This window comes from Ambystoma mexicanum, chromosome 6p, assembly GCF_040938575.1.
Source record: "Ambystoma mexicanum isolate Mex_15411 chromosome 6p, UKY_AmexF1_1, whole genome shotgun sequence".
Lineage (NCBI taxonomy): Eukaryota > Metazoa > Chordata > Amphibia > Caudata > Ambystomatidae > Ambystoma > Ambystoma mexicanum.
The window spans coordinates 224,001,207-224,021,625 of NC_090935.1; the positions used below are offsets into that span (position 1 = coordinate 224,001,207).

The following is a 20,419-nucleotide window of genomic DNA, read 5'->3' on the forward strand; positions in this document are numbered from 1 at the left end:
GTGATGGAGGTGTTGCTTTCGGCCCGAAGGCCAGCAACAAAGTCTCTGTACCGTTGCCGTTGGCGTAAGTTCTGCAACTGGTGCCGAGTTCAGAATGTGGATCCTTTTGCATGTGACATCCCCATGGTTCTGTCCTTTTTACTTTCTTTGGCCCACAGGGGCTTGCAAGTGGGTACCATTAAAGGTTACCTGGCGGCGCTGTCCATCTTTAAGCGCTCGTCTGAAGAGTGTTCTTACTTTAAAATCCCTTTAATTTCACAGTTTCTGAAAGGGCTTACTAATGTGTTCCCTCCGTCACCTTTCCTGGTGCCCGGTTGGGATTTAAACCTTGTTCTTAAGTTTCTTATGGGTGCTCCGTTTGAGCCTTTACATTCTTGCCCTTTGAGGCTGTTCACTCTGAAAACTGTGTTTCTAGTTGCGGTTACTTCCGCTCGCAGAGTGAGTGAGTTACAGGCACTTTGTTAAGCCACCCTTCACTGTATTTCACAAGGACAGGGTTGTCCTTAGAGTTCGTCCTTCTTTTCTTCCGAAGGTAGTGACGGAATTTCATTTGGCCCAGAAGGTTGTTCTTCCGGCATTCTATCCTCCTCCGCATCCTGGTAAGGAAGAGGAGAGGCTCCATAGGCTTGATCCTAGGAGAGCTTTAAGCTTTTATGTTTCACGCATGTCCCGGGTCAGAGTGGACGATCAACTCTTTACTGGTTACGCTGGAAAGCATTTAGGGCAAGCTGTGACGAAACAGACTTTGTCTCACTGGATTATTTTGGCCATCTCGGAGTGCTACCGCTTGGCGGGTAAGGACCCACCGGCTGGCTTGCGGGCCCATTCTACCAGGGGTATGGCTGCATCTAATGCCCTGCAGAGGGGTGTTCCTATTCGCAACATCTGTGATGCAGCCACCTGGGCTTCAGTACATACATTTGTACGTCACTATTCCCTCGATTCCATCCGAGCACAGGATCTGGCCTTTGGCAAGGCGGTCCTTTGCTCTGCTATTTGATTGGCTATTCTAAATTTTGATTCGAATTGCTTTCACTCCTCCTTGCTCTGGTACTGCTTTGGGAGTCTGCCATAGATATGGAATACGTCGGAGGACCCAATCCCCTCGAAGAACAAGTTACTTTCTTACCTGGTAACGTTCTTTCGATGGGATGGTCCGACGACGTATTCCATATCTCTCCCGCCCTGCCTTCCCCGCTGCAGAATTTCTTTGCGATTGCAGCTTACGTTCCGCAAGGCTTTGTGTCAGAATGGCAGTTGGCTAGTGTCACACGTTCTGGGGGAAAAAAACTACAACTGAGGCTACGGGCGTTGTGCGTCCTACTTATCACATCGGATGACGTCGGAGGAGGTCCTCGACGACGGCGCATCGACGTCATCGACGCAGGACGCAGACGCCGAAAAAAGTTTCCGAAGCAGCACAGCTGTGGTGATTACATGTCATAGATATGGAATACGTCGTTGGACCATCCCATCGAAAGAACGTTACCAGGAAAGAAAGTAACTTGTTCTTCTCCATGCTAAGGTTGCGGTTATTTGCGGATCATATTGCAGTAAGTTCTCTGTTGAACCTACAATGCAATGGGTGAATTGAAGAATACTTTGATAGTACATGGGCAGTGCACCCGTAAAAATTAAATGCATTAAATGTAGTGAGGGATACATGGAGGCAGATAAAAGGGTCATAACTCGCACAGTAGATCTCCAAATGCCTGCTAGTAAGCAGAATAGACACCCTTGTTTGACGTGAGAGCCCCATGACGTTGTCTTTTAACAGGGTAAGATAACTGCAGCCAAGGTTGAGAAGGCTATGCCAAGCTGGATTATGCAGATTAACTCTCAGAAGAGCCCAGCATCACCCAATGAAGAATCCTGCCTCCTACACCACTATAACCATCCCTGTGAGGTTCCTAGCGGGCCTCTTGAACTCTCGGGAATCCCTGTCTAGGGCTTTGCTCCTAGATGAGCCACGGTTCAAAGACCACACCCATTTAAAAGTGCCCGTAGCCCTCTGTCTGTAGAACCTGGCTGTTCAGGGTCTAAGACACCCTGGTGTTGTAAGGCTGAAAAGCCCCACTGTTCCCGGTCCAAAAATAATATTGACACAGGCTTGGAAGTCAAAGAATTAACTTTCTGGCATTTGACATGGGGTATAAAACATGCCTGGGCTAATAAAACAGCCTTCTTCCCAGATTTCCTGAGCATGCTCTCGAGTCTCTCACGACATTTCATGCTTTCTGATCCCTCTTTCTCTTGCCCATTTTCATTCCATTAGCACATGAAGGTCTGGCAACCTCCAGCAAGGGCATAGTACGCCACTCCATGGACAATCCCAATGCTTTGAAACTACTATGATTCGGCACAGATTAAAACCAATGTGCTTAACCTAAACTTTAGACCAATCTGAAGTGCATAAAAATACCTTTTGTAATCTCTTTAATTATGGTCTATCTGTTACATTTCTTTCTTGTATAATTAATAAATGTGGCCAGAGGGTGGAACTTCTAAGCATTCATGTATTCATATATGTTTGATTCAGTAGTGCGAAGTCTGTTTTTTAAAAAATGTTGCAGGTACTTTAATACACAATTAAATAGTTGTCTTCATTTTTCAGCTATGATCGCTCATTATGGTAAATGATGCTGGTTCAGCAGGGCCATTCAGTTCTTTACCCTGCTAAAGGCAACAAAGTGAACACTGTTCAATTGGGCTACAATAACCTCTACAGTAACACTTGGGAGCAGTAGGCGAATTTGCTTTGAAACGCTATTAAAAACAAAAGACAGCATTATGTGGTTACTAAGATATCTTGGCATGGAATAATGCGGTATGTTTTGTTTTACTTTAGCCAACTATCTGAAAGAGTTGCTCCTGGACACCGTTGGGCCTTCGTTCACAAGCCTAACTCGATCAGGCAGCAGTTACATGAATGAGCTAGTGGAGAGTGCTCTACTACTTGAAATTAAGGACACCTCCCTGGAAAGGTAATACTTGTCTGTGTTGGTTCAGCTCAGAAATTGGTTGTGGAAGAGAATTTTTATTTTTATTATCTATGCATTTTAGCCACATGGCTATTTAATGTTTAAATTAAACACCTAGCAGACCTTATCAAACTCTTTTCAAAATCTTTCCAATTCTACTTTGATGATTCTCAGGTACTCTTGAACATGGGACTCGTTGATAACAATCAGTTTATAACTAAGCTCCTCCATAGATCATCCCCATTAACGCCTCATAGCAAATAATATCTTCTTTGTGGTTCCAACCCCGCCAACACAACCTTTTAAAAATGGCATTGCACTCACCCCATCACACCAGGTAAAGAAAGAATCTAAGTATCCTTTTCAACACTAAACTCTTACTAAAACCACACATAACCAAAATCACATTTCCCGCTCCAGGTCCTTGGGAGTATTGCCCCATCCCTAGAAATGACACAGGACATTAAGGTGACCAGAGCCCTTGTCCTTGCTCACTTATACTATTGCAATAGTCTCTTTCTAGGACTAAACCAAAACCAACTGCACCTTATCGAAAATGAAGCAGATGGACATTTTTTCTAAAATATATTTTTATTGGTTTTACAACATAATTCTTATACAATTTCCAACTTCCCCTACGTCCCGCTCCACCTCCCCACCCACCCGGGAATGTCCTCATCTTCCTGTCTTCATGTCCGAGGTACTTTGCATACTTTACTAACTAAACATGTCCAAAATCCTTATCTTGTGTGGGCACCATTGTTCCATATAGTCACTCTGGAGGTATTCTAGGGTTTCGCCCCAGTCGTTCTGGTGGGCCCCTTGTAAGTTATAGGTTAAACGTTCCATTGCTATGTGAGCCCATACTCTCCTTATCCAATCTATGGTCAAGGGTGGGTGTTTCTGTTTCCATTTATGGGCTATTTCAAGCCATGTGCCTATCAAAAGCCCCATAAAGTTGTGTTTTTGTCTCTTGGTGAGTTGTTTGTCCTTGGGGTCCCACAACCCGCACATCCATACCTCTTCTCCTATGGTTCCCATTGTCGGGAACATTGATTTCATGTGTGCCTTGATTTCTCCCCAGAATTGCTGTATGTTTGGGCAGTCCCACCATATAAGTCTCCAAGTTACTTCTCTTCAACAGCCCCTCCAGCATATTTTTGTGGTATTCCAAAACATTTGATTGAGCCTTTCTGGCATATAGTGCCATTGCAGAAGAATTTTCATCCACATCTCTTTTGTTTGTATCGCCGTTGTCAGTTTTGGGATCAATTTCCATATATATTCCCAGTGCCCTTTAGAGATGGTGTTTAGAGTTCGTTCCCATCTTTTGATGTAGTTCCATTTCACTTCTTCTTCAGAGGTGTTTTTAAATTTATAGGTGGTGGAGACAAATTATTCTGCCCCTGTGTTTGTCATAATGTATTTTTCGAACGGGGTTAATTCCCTTGTCACTGCTTTTTTTTTCTTTTTTTTTTAAAACTTTTTATTAAATTTTCCAACGTATTACAACCATTCTTCCAACAAAATCCCGCCCTCCCACCCCTTACCCTAACCCCCCGAGGCAACTTCCGTTCCATCCCGATTAGTTTTCTCTCTTGTCCATTCCCCATTTCTTATTGCAGTTCGAGCCGTCTCAAGCGCCGCGGACACCACATAACTCTGAAGTCATCCCGAAGAAAGGTTAGTATGTCCCCCCAGTCTGCAGCAAAACTATGAACCTTATTGTCCATTGCATATGTCGCCCATTCAAGGTATAATATTTCCCAAACTTTTTGTGACCATTCTTGCAACATAGGGGGTTCAGGGCTCTTCCATCTTTGCGCAATTACCATCATAGCCGCTAAAGTTAATATCCTCGCTTTTTCCCTCATTTTAGGCTCCCCCGTATCACTGCTTCTTTGATTCTCGGCGTGTCTAACCAGTGATATAATTTGTCGTACCTGTATTTGTCTATGGTGCTGAGCTTTAACAGGGATTTGCACTCCGTTTTAATGTCTGCCATAAAGGCCTGAATGTCCTCTTTAGTTGCTAGGGATTCTTTGTCGTCCCAGCGCCTTCTGCGGGGTCGTTTTGAGGAGGGTGTCAGGTTTCTTGGCCTTGTCGGCCGCTAGTAACATTGTGAAGATGTCCGCGTTCTTATTGGCCTTCGACTCTTTAGCCATGGCGAACTCCCGTTAGGAGGGACGGAGTGGAGTTGCTTGTATCTGACTTGCAGGATGAACTGGATGGGAGCCCTTGGGCCTGCCCTCAATAGCGCCTCAGGTTGTTGGAAGTTGAGTGCACTTGTCTGGTGCTGTTTTGGGGGTGTAAAGAGGCGGGTAACCACAAGACCAGAGGCGGTCAGGTGCTGCAGAGTCACCTGGCACCCTCTGGGAAGTGTAGCGGCCGGGGGAGGTGGGAGAGTAGTTGCGTGAGCCGGGGCGCTCCAGGAAGTGAGAAGGAGTGAATCTTTTTCATGGGTAGTGCTGCTAGCTGTGTATTAAGGGTCCTTATTCAGAGGTCCTTATTCAGAGTAGAAAGGTGGACAGAAGATGTCGGCTTACCTCTGGATTCAGTGTCCATTATGAAAGGAGCAGGCCCAGTAGGAGCGGTTGCTGTAGCTGTGTTTGTAGACTTCCCTGGAGGGGGTGCCAGACGTGTGCCGTTGGGTGGGCAGGGGCGCCCCAGGAGTGAGTAGGAGGGGTATCCGGGCAGCCTCAGGGGTGCGGGGATCATTGGGAGTAGGCCGTAGGTATCACCCTTGAGCTATCCCAGCAGCGGCTCTTCAAGTTGGGAGGAGGGGGAGACCTCCAGGTAAGATCTCCAGTCAGTAGGCAGACCCCCCCAGAGCTAGGTAGGGGGGGGTAGATCGTCTGTTAGAAGGGCAGGTTGGTGTTAGGGTTCCCGCCTTCTCCAGGGGCTGTCGGGGAGGGGAAGAGCAGCTGGTTGGACTGTGGCACCCCAGCAGCTGGTGGAGGGGCCCCCGGTAGCCTAGGGGGTGTCAAGATCCTTTGTCACGGGAGCCCCGTGTTAAACATATGGCTGGTGTGAGGGGGAGGCTCCCAGGCAGGCCCCTCTCAGAGGTGGCTCCTCGTTGTTGAGTCTCGCAGGGCGAGGGCGTCCGAGCTGCCACCTGGCCTGCGGCCCCGAGACCCCCAGCACCCGTAGGCTGTTCGGGCCGAGGACCGGAGGAAGAGGAGAGGGGGGGGGGGGGACCAGGGGCACACTCGGGCGGGATCTTCCAGAGCATCGAGCACAGGAGTCATGCTTGCTCTGCAGGGGCCAAGGAGTATGCCCTGGAATGGGCAGACAACAGCGGGAGACGAGCCCTCTATGACCGGGGCCTCTGCCGAGGCAGCCCATAGGGCTGCAGGGGCCTCCAGGCGGACGCCGGCACTCGTCGTCTGGCACTGCCTGCGGGTGGAGGGTTCTTCTGATGGTCAGCTCCGGCTAGGTTCCTATACGCCGGGAGGCTGTGTTAGTGCGCGTCCCGGGCCGCCATCTTGGTCACTCCTGCTCGCGGCAGGTAGTTGGGGTAGCGAATTCGGGGTCCCCCCGGATAGGAAAGCCCTCATCATCGCACTCTGGGGTCCTCACACCTTCCTTTTGTGCTGCATGGGAGGAAAGTTCGAGTAATGGTGCCGAACACCTTTAAATCTGCATTCATCATAATCCTTTGAAGGTTACAGTTCATGCCCTCCATGATTGATGTGACTAAGCATTCCTAGATTGGACTTTTTGTATTTTTTTTCTTCTTTTGCCCTCTAACCAATTTTTGATTTTCATGGCACCATGATTCAATTATAGGATTATGCAAAACCCATTTGCGGTAGATGGAAGGTTTTGAATCCAATATAACCCTAGGGTTGCAAAAGACAAGCCAAACCAAAAAGTGTTATAGACTGCTTTGCCATTCAAAAAGGGGAAATGTGGCCTCCTGCTTTTCCCTCCCTTGTTTGACTGTATGTTTATCTGAGTGAGGTGTTGTCATGGTTATATGTGATGTCAACATAGAGCATTAACCCCACCAAGGGTCCCACTGTTGTCAATTGGAGCAGGCTTCATTGGCGGTGGAAGCCAGTGGTTATCATTTTCTTTACAGCTCACCTTGAATTGCTTTGAGACATACCTGAAGAATCCAGTATGATTTCTGTGAACTTGCTTACCTCCGCAAACCATAAGGAAATCCGGCCTAATTCCACTCCAGAAGGTGCAGTCTAGCCCGAACAGCACAACTGGTATACCGAGACATGGGTCCTGAGCTACATCACAGTGATGATGCCCATATTGGGTTTTACTTGTAGGCCTGTGCAGAAGGGATGAGAAATGTGAACCAGAAATTACTTACCTTTTTGGGATGAAGTTGAGCCTGATGTGTATATGGTTGAGCCCTTCTCTAAAAGTACAGAGGGGTGAAAAAAAGATTGTTGAGGATTGTCCTGAGCAATGGCAACATACATGCTAACATTTTGTAGCACCACATAGGGAGACAGAAAGCGGTAGAATAGAATTGTCCAATTGCATTGTAATTAGAATTATTTTACGTTGGAGAAAGTAAAAAAAAAATGGAATCTGGATTCTCCCGCCTAATTCAGGAGTTTTGGCATGTGGCAGTGGTTATGATTGATTCAAAACTTTCCATTGCACTTCTCTGTTTCAGTACTGGTAACTACTAGGCTTGAAAGCACACTGATTTGTTTTTCACTATATGAAGGCTTTTGTAAATCTGTGTTTTACTTTTGAAGCTATGTGCTGGCATTCAATGAATTGACGTCCAAACTTGTTGAAGTTGAAACAAAAAATCAAGAAATGAATGCTGAACTTGCCAACCAGAAGACGAAGTTTACAGCAGCTCTGAAGTTAGAAAAAACGCTTAAAGAGTGAGTATTTCTTTATAAAAGTAATAGAAGTGATTCAGAACTTTTAGAACCATTTGCCTTTTGTCAATTGTGTAACTTCAATCTTGTTATCCCTTTCCCCCGCCCTGAGCATCCGATGTGCCACTTTTCAAGTTAACTATTTTTTTCAGAAGTGTTTCATAGGTAAATGGATTAATAATGCCGTTTCCTCCTGTTTGTCGTGCATGCTATCCTGCTCATGCTATCTCTCGCTCTTGCCCACACTCTTGAACTATTCAAAATATCAAAGCCAACAGAAAATCACCATTTGCTTCCTAAAGCAACCATCAAGTGTTGTATCTTGAGGGGAGTCTGACGTTGCCATAAGTAAAGGATCATTCTCGCCTTCTTTTTATTATTTTATAGTTTGCAAATGTTGTAAACCTGCATTGGTCGACACTCAAGGTTGTAAAGGATATTTTCAAGGTTTTATGTGGATGAGTTGCTGTATATTTTTGGGGCAAATATTGGTGAATGATGCGGTCAGTAACATTGGACAAATCTCGCTTGTCAAATGGTGGCACCTTTTACCACACATTACCATTGTTCACAACAATCCCCACAGGCAGTGCTAGCCTTAACCTTGGTGTGGAGAGGCAATCAATTCTCCAGACAGTGACCGCATTGTGCCTAAGGGCCTTTCGACCGTGCAGCAGATGTGTTCTCCAGTCCGGGCAACCTGCTAGGACAGTCTCCTTTGCGTTTTCATCAATTTCCCTCCTATTACTTTAATACACACTAGAAAATGACTGTACACTCTATCCTAGTGAGTGGAGAAGAGATCTAGAGAGAAGAGATTGTCTGTCATGCAGAGTACTTTCCTTATGCCTAGAGATGGGCTCTGGCTACAGGGGGAAGGTTGAAAGAGCTTGAGATACCACAGAAGAGAGAAGTCACATGGAGAGGAGTAGAACTATGTAAAGGTGGACCAGGGCAGAAAGGTAAAGCAGTATTAAGGAAGGGGTCGTATGGGACAGGTTCAGGGTTTGGCACAGGTCGGGTTTGAATATGGTGGCGTTGAATGGGTAAGGAAAGGATTGAAGTAGGACCTGGACCCTTCAACTGGGATATTCAGATTAAGTGTTAACATACAGCACGGTTAAAGAGAGCAGGGTGTGTGAACTCATAATTGTGCAATAACTGGTTGTTGGAGGGAGTTCCTAGCAGTGCAGGCAGCTCAGTTCACTCTGACTACTATAGGCCTCGGATGTAGGTTATTTAGTGAGCCACCTTCTCAGCATCTGCAAGACCCCTTCAGCTCAGTCACTCTCAGCTCAGTCACTCTCAAGATGGTTTTATGGACCTCTTTACTTTCTACTCTTCGGTGTGGTCTCAGTAAAGTATTGTTCTTTGGTTCTTTGTTGTACTCTCATGCGGCCAGACTTATTGCCTCAACCCTCTTGCCCTAGGGCTCTCTGGTTGTTTTACTGGGGCAAGACCAGTAGCTTTTCCCCTTGCCCGAGGGGGTTGAGTAGGCGTTTGCCCTATAGGTATTTTGCCCTATAGGTATTTGTCAGGCTGCAGTAATTATGAACCTCGCGCTAAGGGTTTCTCCAAGAATGCCACTGCCAGTGTCTGGACTAGAGCTCCCAGCAGGCTACTCCTAAGCTGCTTCTTTAAGATCCAAGGGCTCCTGTTGGCTCTGTACTGTAGCTTTTCCCCTATGCCTTGCCTTTTCAACAGTGTTGCCCATTTGGCTTATTCATACTGCGCACCGCCACCACAGGAAGTGGTCCCCAGGCGCTCTGGTGGATCTGAAATGGGAGGAAGGCAGGTTAGTAGGTGTAGTGGGAATGGGATAGTGAGAGTAGCGATGTTCGGTTCGGTTTGCACCGTTCGCCGTGCTTAAGTGCGTTTTCCGGTTGATTTGAATTCCCATGTACTGTTGTGCTGGGTTATGTGTTGTTCGCCTGTTGTGCAATGTGGTGAAGTATGTGTGGATTGCTGTGCAGAAAAGTGGTTGTGTGAGTTTCCGTATGAGGAGTGTATGCAGAAAGTTGAGGTTTTAGAGTTTGATTAGCCGGCTTTTTCTTTTTGTTTCTGCATTCAGCATGTATGGTTCAGGTTTTGCACTGTTTAGGTCGGGGGATTTTGGTCCTTCCCTGCCCATCGGTGTAGGAGTTCTTACCTATCTAGGTTTCCTCTAAGTGTTAGCGGTATGTCGACATGGGTTGAAAGGATATTCTCCTTCCACCCTCTGGATCGTGAGGATTAAGTGACGTTGTGGGTTCCTCGTTGAGAGTCTAGTTTCTTGATGGATTTGTGGTTCCTAGTCCTTACCTTCTGGTTCTGGAGCAAATAGCCAGGTTTTGAGTAATTTCCTGAATTCCAGATGTTCCCTTGTGTTGCGTATGTTTTTTGTTGGGTTATTCCAGGTTATTGCTGCCAGGTGAGAGAAAGATGATCCTCCAAATTTTCTTTTGTTGTATGGCTTTGGTTCCAAGCGTATGTCGTTGCTTGATCGGAGTGGTCTTGTCGGGTGGTAGATGGTTATTTTCTTAGTTAGGAGCTCTGCTCCTTGGTTGTGGATTGCTATGTGCGTTATGCACATTGTCACTGGTTTATTGGTAGCCAATGTAGCATTTTCAGCGCTAGGGTAATGTGTTCTCTTTGTGGTAGTTTGGACAGGAGACTCGCCGCAGTGTTTTGGATGGACTGAAGTTTCTTAAGTTATCGCTCTGGCATTCCTAGGTATAGGCTGTTGGCATAGTCTACTCTGAACATGATGAGAGCGATGATGGGGATTATTTTATGGGTGAAGGAGAGGAAAGGTAGGATCCTTTTTACTACGTGTAGGAGAAAGTAACATTTCTTGATTATAGTGTTTACTTGTGGCTCCAGTGTTAGCTCGTTGTCCATGAGGACTCCCAGTTTCTTTACCATTAGCAATGGGGTCGGTGCTGTTCCTAGCTCTTTCGGCCATGGGATGAAGTGGTTGGTTTCCCTGCGTTTGGATATGATCATTATTTCTGTTTTTCCTAGGTTGAGTTTAAGACTGTTGGTGTTCATCCAGCCGACGCGTTCTTGTAGACTGCTTTCCAGCAGTGTGTTTCCTTCCTGGGTATCTTGTAGACTATCTTGAATGTCGTCAGCGTAGTTGTAGCATGTGAGGCCGTGTCTTTTAATGAGGCGAATTAGTGGAGTCAGGTATATGTTGAAGATCAATGGGGATAGGTATGACCCTTGTGGTACTCCACAGGTGGATTCCCTTGGAGTGGATTTGAAGGGTTTGATCCATAGGGTTTCTGTTCCGTTTGTTCGGAAGGATTAATCCATTGTAAGGCTTGATAGATGATTCCTGTTTCTTCCAATCTCCTGATGAGGATGTTGTGGTTGATTGTGTCGAATGCTGCAGAGAGATCCAGATAGCACAGCGAGTAGAGCGCTCGCTTTGACATCTGTGCAGAGCCTGCTGACGCAGGTTCGAATCCCGGCAGGGCCAAACTCAGCCTTTCATCCTTCCGAGGTCAATAAATGAGCACCACACACCGTGGGTAATAATAAGCAGCGCTCAGATACCTGAGTGCTTGTAGTGCTATATAAATGCTAAATAATTAATAATAATAATATTATTATTAGCGCTGTGTTTTTGTCGGAGTCTGCGTTAACTTTTAGGTCATCCCTGATTGAGAGCAGTGCTGCTTCTGTGCCTCATCGGTCTGAAGCCTACTTGTGCCTGTTCCAGCAGTAGATGTTCTTCTAAGAATTCTACTGTTATTCTATTGACTTATGGTTTGAGTAGTTTTGCAGGGTATGGGATAATGGAGATGGGTCTGTAGTTTGAGAGGTCCTCCACATTGTCTATTGTGTCTTTGAGGTGCAGCTTTATTTATGTCGATTTGAATAGCCGTTGTACTTTCCCTGTTGAGAGCGATTGATTGAAGAGGTTTCTGTAGTATTCCATTGGTGTTCCTTGTGAGAGGATTGATTTGCGTATGTCTGGGGGGCAGGGATCCATGGGGGATCCTGCATTGCTGCTATTGCTTACTAGCTTGACTCATGTCTCTGCTGACATTTTGGGGAAGCTTTGGAATTTGTTCTGGTGATCCTCGGTTGGCTGGATGGGTTGCGTGTTATGGTTGCTTGGTCTGCATTGTATGATCTGTTGAATAGTGCTGATTTTGTTTTTGAATTGGTCTGCGAGGTCGTTGCATAGTTTTAGTGAGGGTATCGGTGTGTTGCTGCAGCGAGGGGGGCGTTTCTCATTTCGTGTATGATTTTAAAAGTTCTTTTTGAGTGTTGGTGGCTTTGGTAATTCGTAGTAATTCTTTCGAGGGGATTGGGTCCTCCGACGTATTCCATATCTGTGACAGTAATCACCACAGCTGTGCTGCTTCGGAAAATCTTTCTGCGTCCTGCATCGATGACGTTGATACGACGCCCTCAGGGACCTCCTCCGGCGGCCGACGTCACTGGATGTTATAAGTAGGACGCATGACGCCCGTAACTTCAGTTCTGTTTTTTCCGCGAACGTGTTTGCTTCGGGAATCTCAGCGCGCCTCGCCTCTTTGGAGTTTCTGTTGTTTCTCGGTTCTTCCAACCTGTTCGTTTTGTGAAGTTTCTTATTCGTGAATAATGTCTACCTCGTCTTCCACCCCGCGTCCGGGATTTAAGAAGTGCGGGGACTGTGGGTCCAAGATGTCGGGAACGGACTTGCACGACGCCTGCCGCTGGGGCCTCGGGGAGGCCCATGACACGGATGACTGTCGACTGCCAGTCTCTCACGTCTAAAGCCTTGCGGGAGCGCAAGAAGTTGTTATCGGTAGGTAAGGTGTCTAAGCCACGGAAGTCAAGGTCTGCGGGGCTTTCGACGGACGATTCGAGAGGCGACTCTCTGCGTCGCCGTCGGAAGTCCAGTGGGTCTCGGTCCCGGAGTCAGTCCCGCCACTCCTGCCTCTTCGAGGCACTCCCGGAAGCGCCGTCATCGGTCGCCTTGCCCGTCCTCTTCGACTCCGCCCGTCGGCGGTTGCTTACCCTACCAAGCAGGTGACGCCAGAGGAATGGGCTTCCTTCGGGAAGAACATTTTAGCGATTCTTGAATCGCAGGGCACCGGTCCGTCCGCACCTCCGAGTGGGGTCGGTCGTGATCGGTCGAGAGACACCGCTCGCATGCCTTCGGGCTCCGGTGGTCAGCACGATTCGTGGGAGAGGTCCCGCTCGGACAAGGGCAATCGTTCTCGTCATGCCCGGTCCAGGTCCCAGTCCTCGACGCGCTCGAGACCGTGTGAACCTGTGTTGTCTTCAAGGTCGTCGACTGACTCTTTCGAGGCCCCGCCTCCAAAGAAGTCGTCGGCGCCCAGGCTGTCGAAGGACACGCTCGGGGCTCCGGCCTCGAGGCCTGTGTCGATGCCATCGATGCTGTCGGCGCCGCGTTCCGCGTCGATGCCGATTCACTCAATGCCCTCGACGCCTTTCGAGGCTCTGTCAATTGGGGTACCCCGAAGCTCGGTGGAACCCCCTAGAAAGGCTCTGGCCAAGGTCAAGCATGGCTTTGGTTCACGTTCTGTGCCTTCTTACCGCCATCTTGAGTTTATTTCAGAGGTGGATGAGGGCCAATTTGAGGACCTGAGGCAGTCCCTGCACGATGCTAGTGGGCTGGACACCTCTCCGGAGGTGGAGTTTTGTAGGCCTTAGCCTGGCACTCATGCCGACTCCTCGTACTGGCACCTTATGTCTAGGGTCACCGAGTACTTGGGATGGTCTGCTCCCCCGGGGGAGTTTCTTCAGGATGACCTTACGGATATCCTCGACCTTAGTCCACCAACTGACCCGGTACTACCGTTTCATATGGCTCTACAGAGGAGAGTCGCGGCGGCTTGGACTGCTCCGGAGAGTCTACCGGCAGTGGGCAAGTCTTTGCCGCAAAAATACCGCCCAGCTAGTAGCGACCCTTGCTACTTGTCCAAGCACCCCACTCCGGAGAGTTTGGTGGTGCAGGCGGCTACGGCCCCGGCAAAGCAGGGGTCGTATCCTACCATCCCTCCTGATAGGGACGACAAGCGTTTTGACAGCTGAGCGAATAAAGTGCCTCGCCACATTTCACGCACACTCTGTGGAACTGTTTCCTTAGCGGCTGAACATAGTCCTGAAGGGGACGAACGGGATAGGTTCCTTGCCATGTTTCAGGATGGCAAGGATGCCATGTGTGAGGCCGTTCAGTTGGGTTTGGACATGGCAGATTGCGTCAGCCGGTCCATGGCGGCGAGCACCGTGATACGCAGTTTTGCGTGGTTGCGGAAGTCAGGGTTTGCTCCTGATGTGCAGGCCCGGCTCCTCAACATGCCCTTTGACGGGGAACATCGTTTTGGCAGCAAGGCTGACGAGAGCCTTGAGAGGTTGCAGACCTCGAAAGCTGCAGCAAAGTCGTTGGGTGCTGCAGTTCGACAACCTACGCCTTTTCGTCCTAGGGGACAACAATGGAGGGGAGGTTCCTTTTGTTATTACTCATCCTTTGGTAAAGCGAGAGGAACTGCCAGTCAAAGGGGCCACCGTAGGGGTGCCAGAGGTGGAAAACCAGGTACTCGAGGTGCCAAGGCCGCTCGGGCTGTTGCCTCTTTGCCCTCAGGCAACGCCGCAGCCGCTTCAGCTCAGTCATGAGGCCATGTCCCATGGTTCGCCGGTTGGGGGAAGGCTGGCACAGCTTCTTGCAGAGTGGCACGCCATTACTTCAGATGTGTTGGTTCTGGAGATCATAACCCACGGCTACTGTCTTCCTTTCTGTTAGAGGCCTCAGGACAATCCACTGGGGAATCTCTTTGAAGAGTCCGGATCCGCTCCTTGCGCAGGAAATTCAATCCCTGCTGGAGAAAGGCGCCATAGAACTGGTGCCTGTAGCGGAGACGAACAAGGGATGGGTATTCCCCTTATTTTTTGATTTCCAAGAAAGACGGGGGATTGAGACCCATCATGGACTTGCGCGGTTTGAACAAACTCCTCAGGAAGGACAAGTTCAAGATGGTTACTCTCTCTCAAGTCCTCCAGGCCCTTCAACTTCAGGACTGGTTGGTGTCTCTCGACCTCAAGGACGCTTATTTTCATGTTCTGATACACGCCAAAGCACAAGAAGTACCGCGGTTGGCGACTCGCACTTTCAGTTTCGGGTCCTGCTGTTCGGATTGACCTCCGCCCGAGGATCTTCACCAAGCTCATGGTAGTGGTGGCAGCGCACCTCAGGAAAGGGGGGATTCACGTCTACCCCTACCTGGACGATTGGTTGATCAGGGCGCGCTCTCCAGAGCAAGTCATGGATCATCTGTCAGTCACCTGCCACTCCCTCCACAAGCTGGGCTTCCCCCTCAACTTGAAGAAGTCCCATTTGACACCAACTCAGAGGCTCCAGTACATCGGAGCAGTGCTCGACACGTCCCTGGGGCAGTGTTTTCCTCCCCAGATGAGGGCTCATCACATTCTGCAGATGGTACACAAGTTTCAGCTTGCCCAGAGTCTCCCAGCGTCCGAGTTCTCGAGATTGCTCGGCCTCATGGCATCCTGCATTCTTCTGGTGCCAGAGGCCAGGTTGCGGATGAGATCTTTGCAAGGGGCATTCAAGCTCCAGTGGTCTGTCCTCCGGCAGGATGTCGGACCCTGTTCAGGTGCAGTCCTCGGTCGCCCAGGACCTTCTGTGGTGGGCCGTCGAAGACAATCTGATGAAGCGGGCTCCATTTTGGCTACCCTAGCCGGAGGTGACGATCGTGACGGACGCATCCCTCACGGGATGGGGAGCTCATGCCAACGAGTTGACAGTCAGCGGTCGTTGGTCTATGTCGGAGTCCAGACTCCATATCAATCTGTTGCTGAGGGCCGTCAGGCTAGCCCTGAAGGCTTTTCTGCCGACTGTGCGAGGGAAGAATGTCCTGATCCTAACGGACAACACGGTGGCCATGCACTACCTCAACAAAAAGGGGGGGGCAGGGTCACTTCCTCTGTGCAGGGAGGCGATGCAGCTCTGGTTCTGGGCAATCCAGCAGGAAGTTTCGTTCTCGACAGTTCATCTGGCCGGAGACGAAAACGAGACGGCGGATGCTCTGAGCAGGCAGAGTGCGATCTCTCACGAGTGGGAGTTGGCTCAGGAGATTCTCCTGGTGATCTTCACCCTTTGGGGGACCCCTCAAGTGGATCTCTTCGCCTCCAGTGTCAACCAGAAGTGTGAGAGGATCTGCTCGCAGGAATTTCCTCCGAAAGGAGCCTTAGGAGACGAGTTCGTGGTGGAGTGGTCATTCCCACTGCTGTATGAGGTTTTTTCCAGGCCCCTTCATCCCGCAAGTACTGCAGAGGTTACGAAGGTTCGGTTCCCGAATGATCCTCATTGCTCCGGCGTGGGCCCGGAGGACGTGGTACCTGGACCCTCTCGACTTGTTCATCTGCCCTCCACGTCGTCTTCTCTACCGAGACGATCTGCTCTCACGGGAGGGGGGGTCAGTTTCTCCATCCAGAGGTCAGATCCCTCAACCTTCACGCTTGGTTTCTGAAAGGTTGAGGTATAAGGATTGGGACCTCCCTGAAGACGTGATGGAGGTTTTGCTCTCGGTCAGACGGCCAGCAACAAAGTCCCTGTACCGTTGCCGTAAGTTCTGCGACTGGTGCAGGGTTAAGAATGTGGATCCTTTTGCATGTGACATTCCCATGGTTCTGTCTTTTTTACTTTCTTTGGCCCACAGGGGCTTGCAAGTGGGTACTGTTAAAGGTTACCTGGCGATGCTGTCCATATATTTTTTTTTAATATGTATATTTTAAACAGGCAGGTTAAAACAATACATAGCTTAAGCATTTGCGACATGAGGCATGAAACGACACACTTTGACTCCCCTCCCGCTCCTCCCTCAGTTCTTAAGTTCCTTCCTCCCGTCCCTGCTGGGGATCCCCATCTTGTACAGTTCTCCTGGCTAATTGGGGCTTGAATGTCAGGGCCGGGAAGTTTTGGTCAAAGTCTAAGACTGGACCCCAAATATTATGAAAGCGGTGTAGAAGGCCTGCCCCGGCAGCTGTCACCTTCTCGGCGATCAAGATGTCCCAGATTTTCACCCACCAGAAGGGCATGAGGGGACCTTCTGCCGTTTTCCAGGTGCGGGCTATCACCTTTCTGCCCGCAAGTAAGCATTGGGATAACAGCTTGGCTTCTGGTCTAGACCTTGGGTATATTCCAGGAATCGGCGCTCCAAAGAGAATAGGTTCGGGGTCTAGGGGCAGCCGCACCTGAGTAATGTCTGCAATCGGCGCTAGGCATTGTTTCCAAAAGGCTTGAGTCTTGGGGCAGGACCACCACATATGGAAGAAGGAGCCTATTTAGCCGCATTGTCTCCAGCATTGTGGGTCGAGTGCGGGATTCATGTGATGGAGTTTTAGGGGAGGGTAGTACCAACGCAGGAGTATCTTGTAAGCACATTCTCTATTTGTGATGCAAGATGAGGAGCTGTTTGCCCGGGATCAGATATCAACCCAATGTTGGTCCTCAATAGGATGGCCTAAGTCCGCTTCCCATTGGGACATATACCGGGTCTTGGAAATTAGGAAATCCGTTTGGAGGCATTTGTTTAGAGTAGAGATTCTCCCTCGGGGCAGAGCTCCGTAAGAGTCAGTTCAATGGCTGTGGGGGGGGGGTCAGGTAGCTGCTTAGCGGGTCTGTGGATGAGTGCATCAGTGGCGCAGCTGGATGTACGTGAGTCTGTCCTGTTCTTGAATCTAGCGCTGTCCATATTTAAGCGCTCGTCTGAAGAGTGTTCCTATTTTAAAATTCCTTTAATTTCTCAGTTTCTGAAAGGGCTCACTAATGTGTTCCCTCCGTGCCCGGTTGGGATTTGAACCTTGTTCTCAAGTTTCTGATGGGTGCTCTGTTTGAGCCTTTGCATTCATGCCCTTTGAGATTGTTAACTCTTAAAACTGTTTTTTGGGTTGCGGTCACTTCCGCTCGCCGAGTGAGTGAGTTGCAGGCACTTTCAGTTAAGCCACCCTTCACTGTGTTTTATAAGGACAGGGTTGTCCTTAGAGTTCGTCCTTCCTTTCTTCCGAAGGTGGTGTCGGAATTTCATTTAGGCCAGAAGGTTGTTCTTCCTGCGTTTTTATCCTCCTCCTCCTCATCCTGGTAAGGAAAAGGATAGGCTCCATAGGCTTGATCCTAGGAGAGCGTTAAGCTTTTATATTTCATGCATGTCCCGGGTCAGAGTGGACAATCAACTCTTCAATGGTTAAGCTGGAAAGCGTTTGGGACAAGCTGTGTCGAAACAGACTTTGTCTCGCTGGATTATTTTGGCTATCTTTGAGTGTTACCGTTTGGCGGGTAAGGACCCACCGGTCTGCTTACGGGCCCATTCTACCAGGGGTATGGCTGCCTCAACTGCCCTACAGAGGGATGTTCCTATTCGTAACATCTGTGATGCAGCCACCTGGGCTTCGGTACATACTTTTGTACGTCACTACTCCCTCTATTCCATCCGGGGGCAGGATCTGGCCTTTGGCAAGGCGGTCCTTTACTCTGCAATTTGATTGGGCATACTAAATTTCTGTTTTATAAATTCTTTTCCCACCTCCTTGCATTGGTACTGCTTTGAGAGTCTGTCATAGATATGGAATATGTCGGAGGACCCAATCCCCTCGAAGAACAAGTTACTCTCTTACCTGGTAAAGTTCTTTCGATGGGATGGTCCGACAATGTTTTCCATATCGCTCCCTCCCTGCCTTCCTTGCTACAGAATTTCTTCTGCAATTGCAGCTTACTTTTCCGCAAGGCTTTGTGTGGTCAGACTGGCAGAAGACTGGTGCCACACGTTCTGGGAAAAAACTACAACTGAGGCTACGGGCGTCGTGCGTCCTACTTATAACATCCAGTGACGGCGGCCGTCGGAGGAGGTTCCCGAGGGCGGCGTATCGACGCAGGACGCAGATGCCGATAGATTTTCCGAAGCAGCACAGCTGTGGTGATTACTCTCATAGATATGGAATACGTCGTCGGACCATTCCATCGAAAGAACGTTACCAGGTAAGAGAGTAACTTGTTCTTTTGGCCTTTTGAATTTCCTTTTAGTATGAGCAGATTTGCCGTTGGAACTGTAGTTTCTTTACCTGGTCATTCCTATTTCTCCATTCTAGTTCAAGCTTCCTGTTTTTTCTTTTCATGGCGGTGAGTATCGGGCTAAACCAATTTGCTGTCGCTCTTTTACGCGATGGGGTGAATGGTTTTTCCATGGGGGTTTTGTCTATTGTTCTGGTGATCCATTTGCAAAGTAGTTCTACTTTAATGTCAAGGTCTGCTTCGTCCATTGTTGGTGATGGCTTATTGATTTTCAGTATTTCTACTAATTTGCTATTTTTGATGGTCCTCGAGTTTCTTTTCATGATGGTGGGCAGTTTTGTCATGTTGTTTGGTTGTTGATGAAGCTAGCGTGATTACGAAGGGGATGACGACGTGGTTGCCCCAGAGGATCTGTATTGGTGGTGACGTGGTGATGAGGTTTTTGTTGGTTTAGATCGCGTCTAGTGTATGTCCCACCTTGTGAATGGCTCCTTGGAGTAGTTGATGTAGATACATGGTCTTCAGTTGCTTGGCTAGTGGTTTTTGTGCGTTAGCGGTTTCTTCATGAAACCAGATGTTGAAGTTTCCAAGGATTGTCAGGTGCTCCTGTTCGATGGCTAGCTTGGTGATGGCTTCAGTGTAGGCGTCTACAAAGGTTCCATCGTATGTCGGTGGTCTGTATACCAGAATTAATTTGAGGTTTGTTTTTGGGTTTGTATTTAGGTGAAGGATTAAGGATTCACAGTTTTCGATGTTTAGTGGTTCTTCAGTTTTAATATCTAGGTATTGCTGGTATGCTATCCCTAGTCTTTTGTTTTTCCTGTTCGCTTGTGAGCACTCGAAACTGTAAGGGAGGAAGTTAGGGAGTGTAATTTTGTAGTTGTCTAGCTATGTTTCGGTTATGAATAAGATGTTGATACCTCAATCACACAGGAGGTCATACATATCTGTGGCATGTTTGGATATTGATCTAGCGTTGACTAGTTGCAGTGAATCTTTTTGAGGTGATTAGGTTCGTTTTTTAATCCTTTGTTTTGTCTTGTGGTTGTCCGGTTGGACTGCTTCTCTGTTGTTGCAGATTGGTAGGCAATCCGTGGATTTGTTTCGTCGTCAAGGCGGTCTATTAGATTAATGGATTAATGGTTGGGTTGACGATTTTCTCTACTTCATCTGTATTTTGATGTGGTTGCTGGTAGTGCCCTTGTGTTCTTGTTGTATATTCAGTGAGGGTGTTGGTTTGGTACCTTTCCCTTTTGTGGTCCCTTTTTTTTTTTTTTTTTTATAAAATGTGCGTGATTCCAGTAAGATATCAGTGTGTTTGCACTCGTCAGTGGTGCTGTGGTAGTTGCCAGGTATGGTGTGAGATACAGGGTCTTTTCTCTTCTCATGTTTGTTCTGTTGGCTGTAGTGTTAGTTGGGGTGCGTTCTGTGTTCGTGACGGTTGATACTGGAAGAGGGCGAGGGTGTTGATCCATTCTGTTAGTTCCTTGTTCCGATTCTCTTTTGCGGTGTCCTGCTCTGTGTCGTGGCATTTGTGATCATTGGTAGTATAA

General features: G+C 48.4%; 1 protein-coding gene across 5 annotated transcripts in view; it reads left to right on the plus strand.

Moving 5' to 3' along the window:
• HAUS1 (HAUS augmin like complex subunit 1) overlaps positions 1 to 20,419 on the plus strand; it is a 590,023-nt gene that overhangs the window by 94,631 nt on the left and 474,973 nt on the right. For 4 of the 5 annotated variants that reach the window (XM_069626901.1, XM_069626902.1, XM_069626903.1 and 1 more), the window contains 2 exons: positions 2,849 to 2,984; positions 7,709 to 7,843. In XM_069626901.1, the coding sequence (XP_069483002.1) occupies positions 2,849 to 2,984; positions 7,709 to 7,843 (271 nt within the window). The remainder of the gene's footprint in view (positions 1 to 2,848; positions 2,985 to 7,708; positions 7,844 to 20,419) is intronic. The other variant, XM_069626904.1, reaches the window with a different exon arrangement.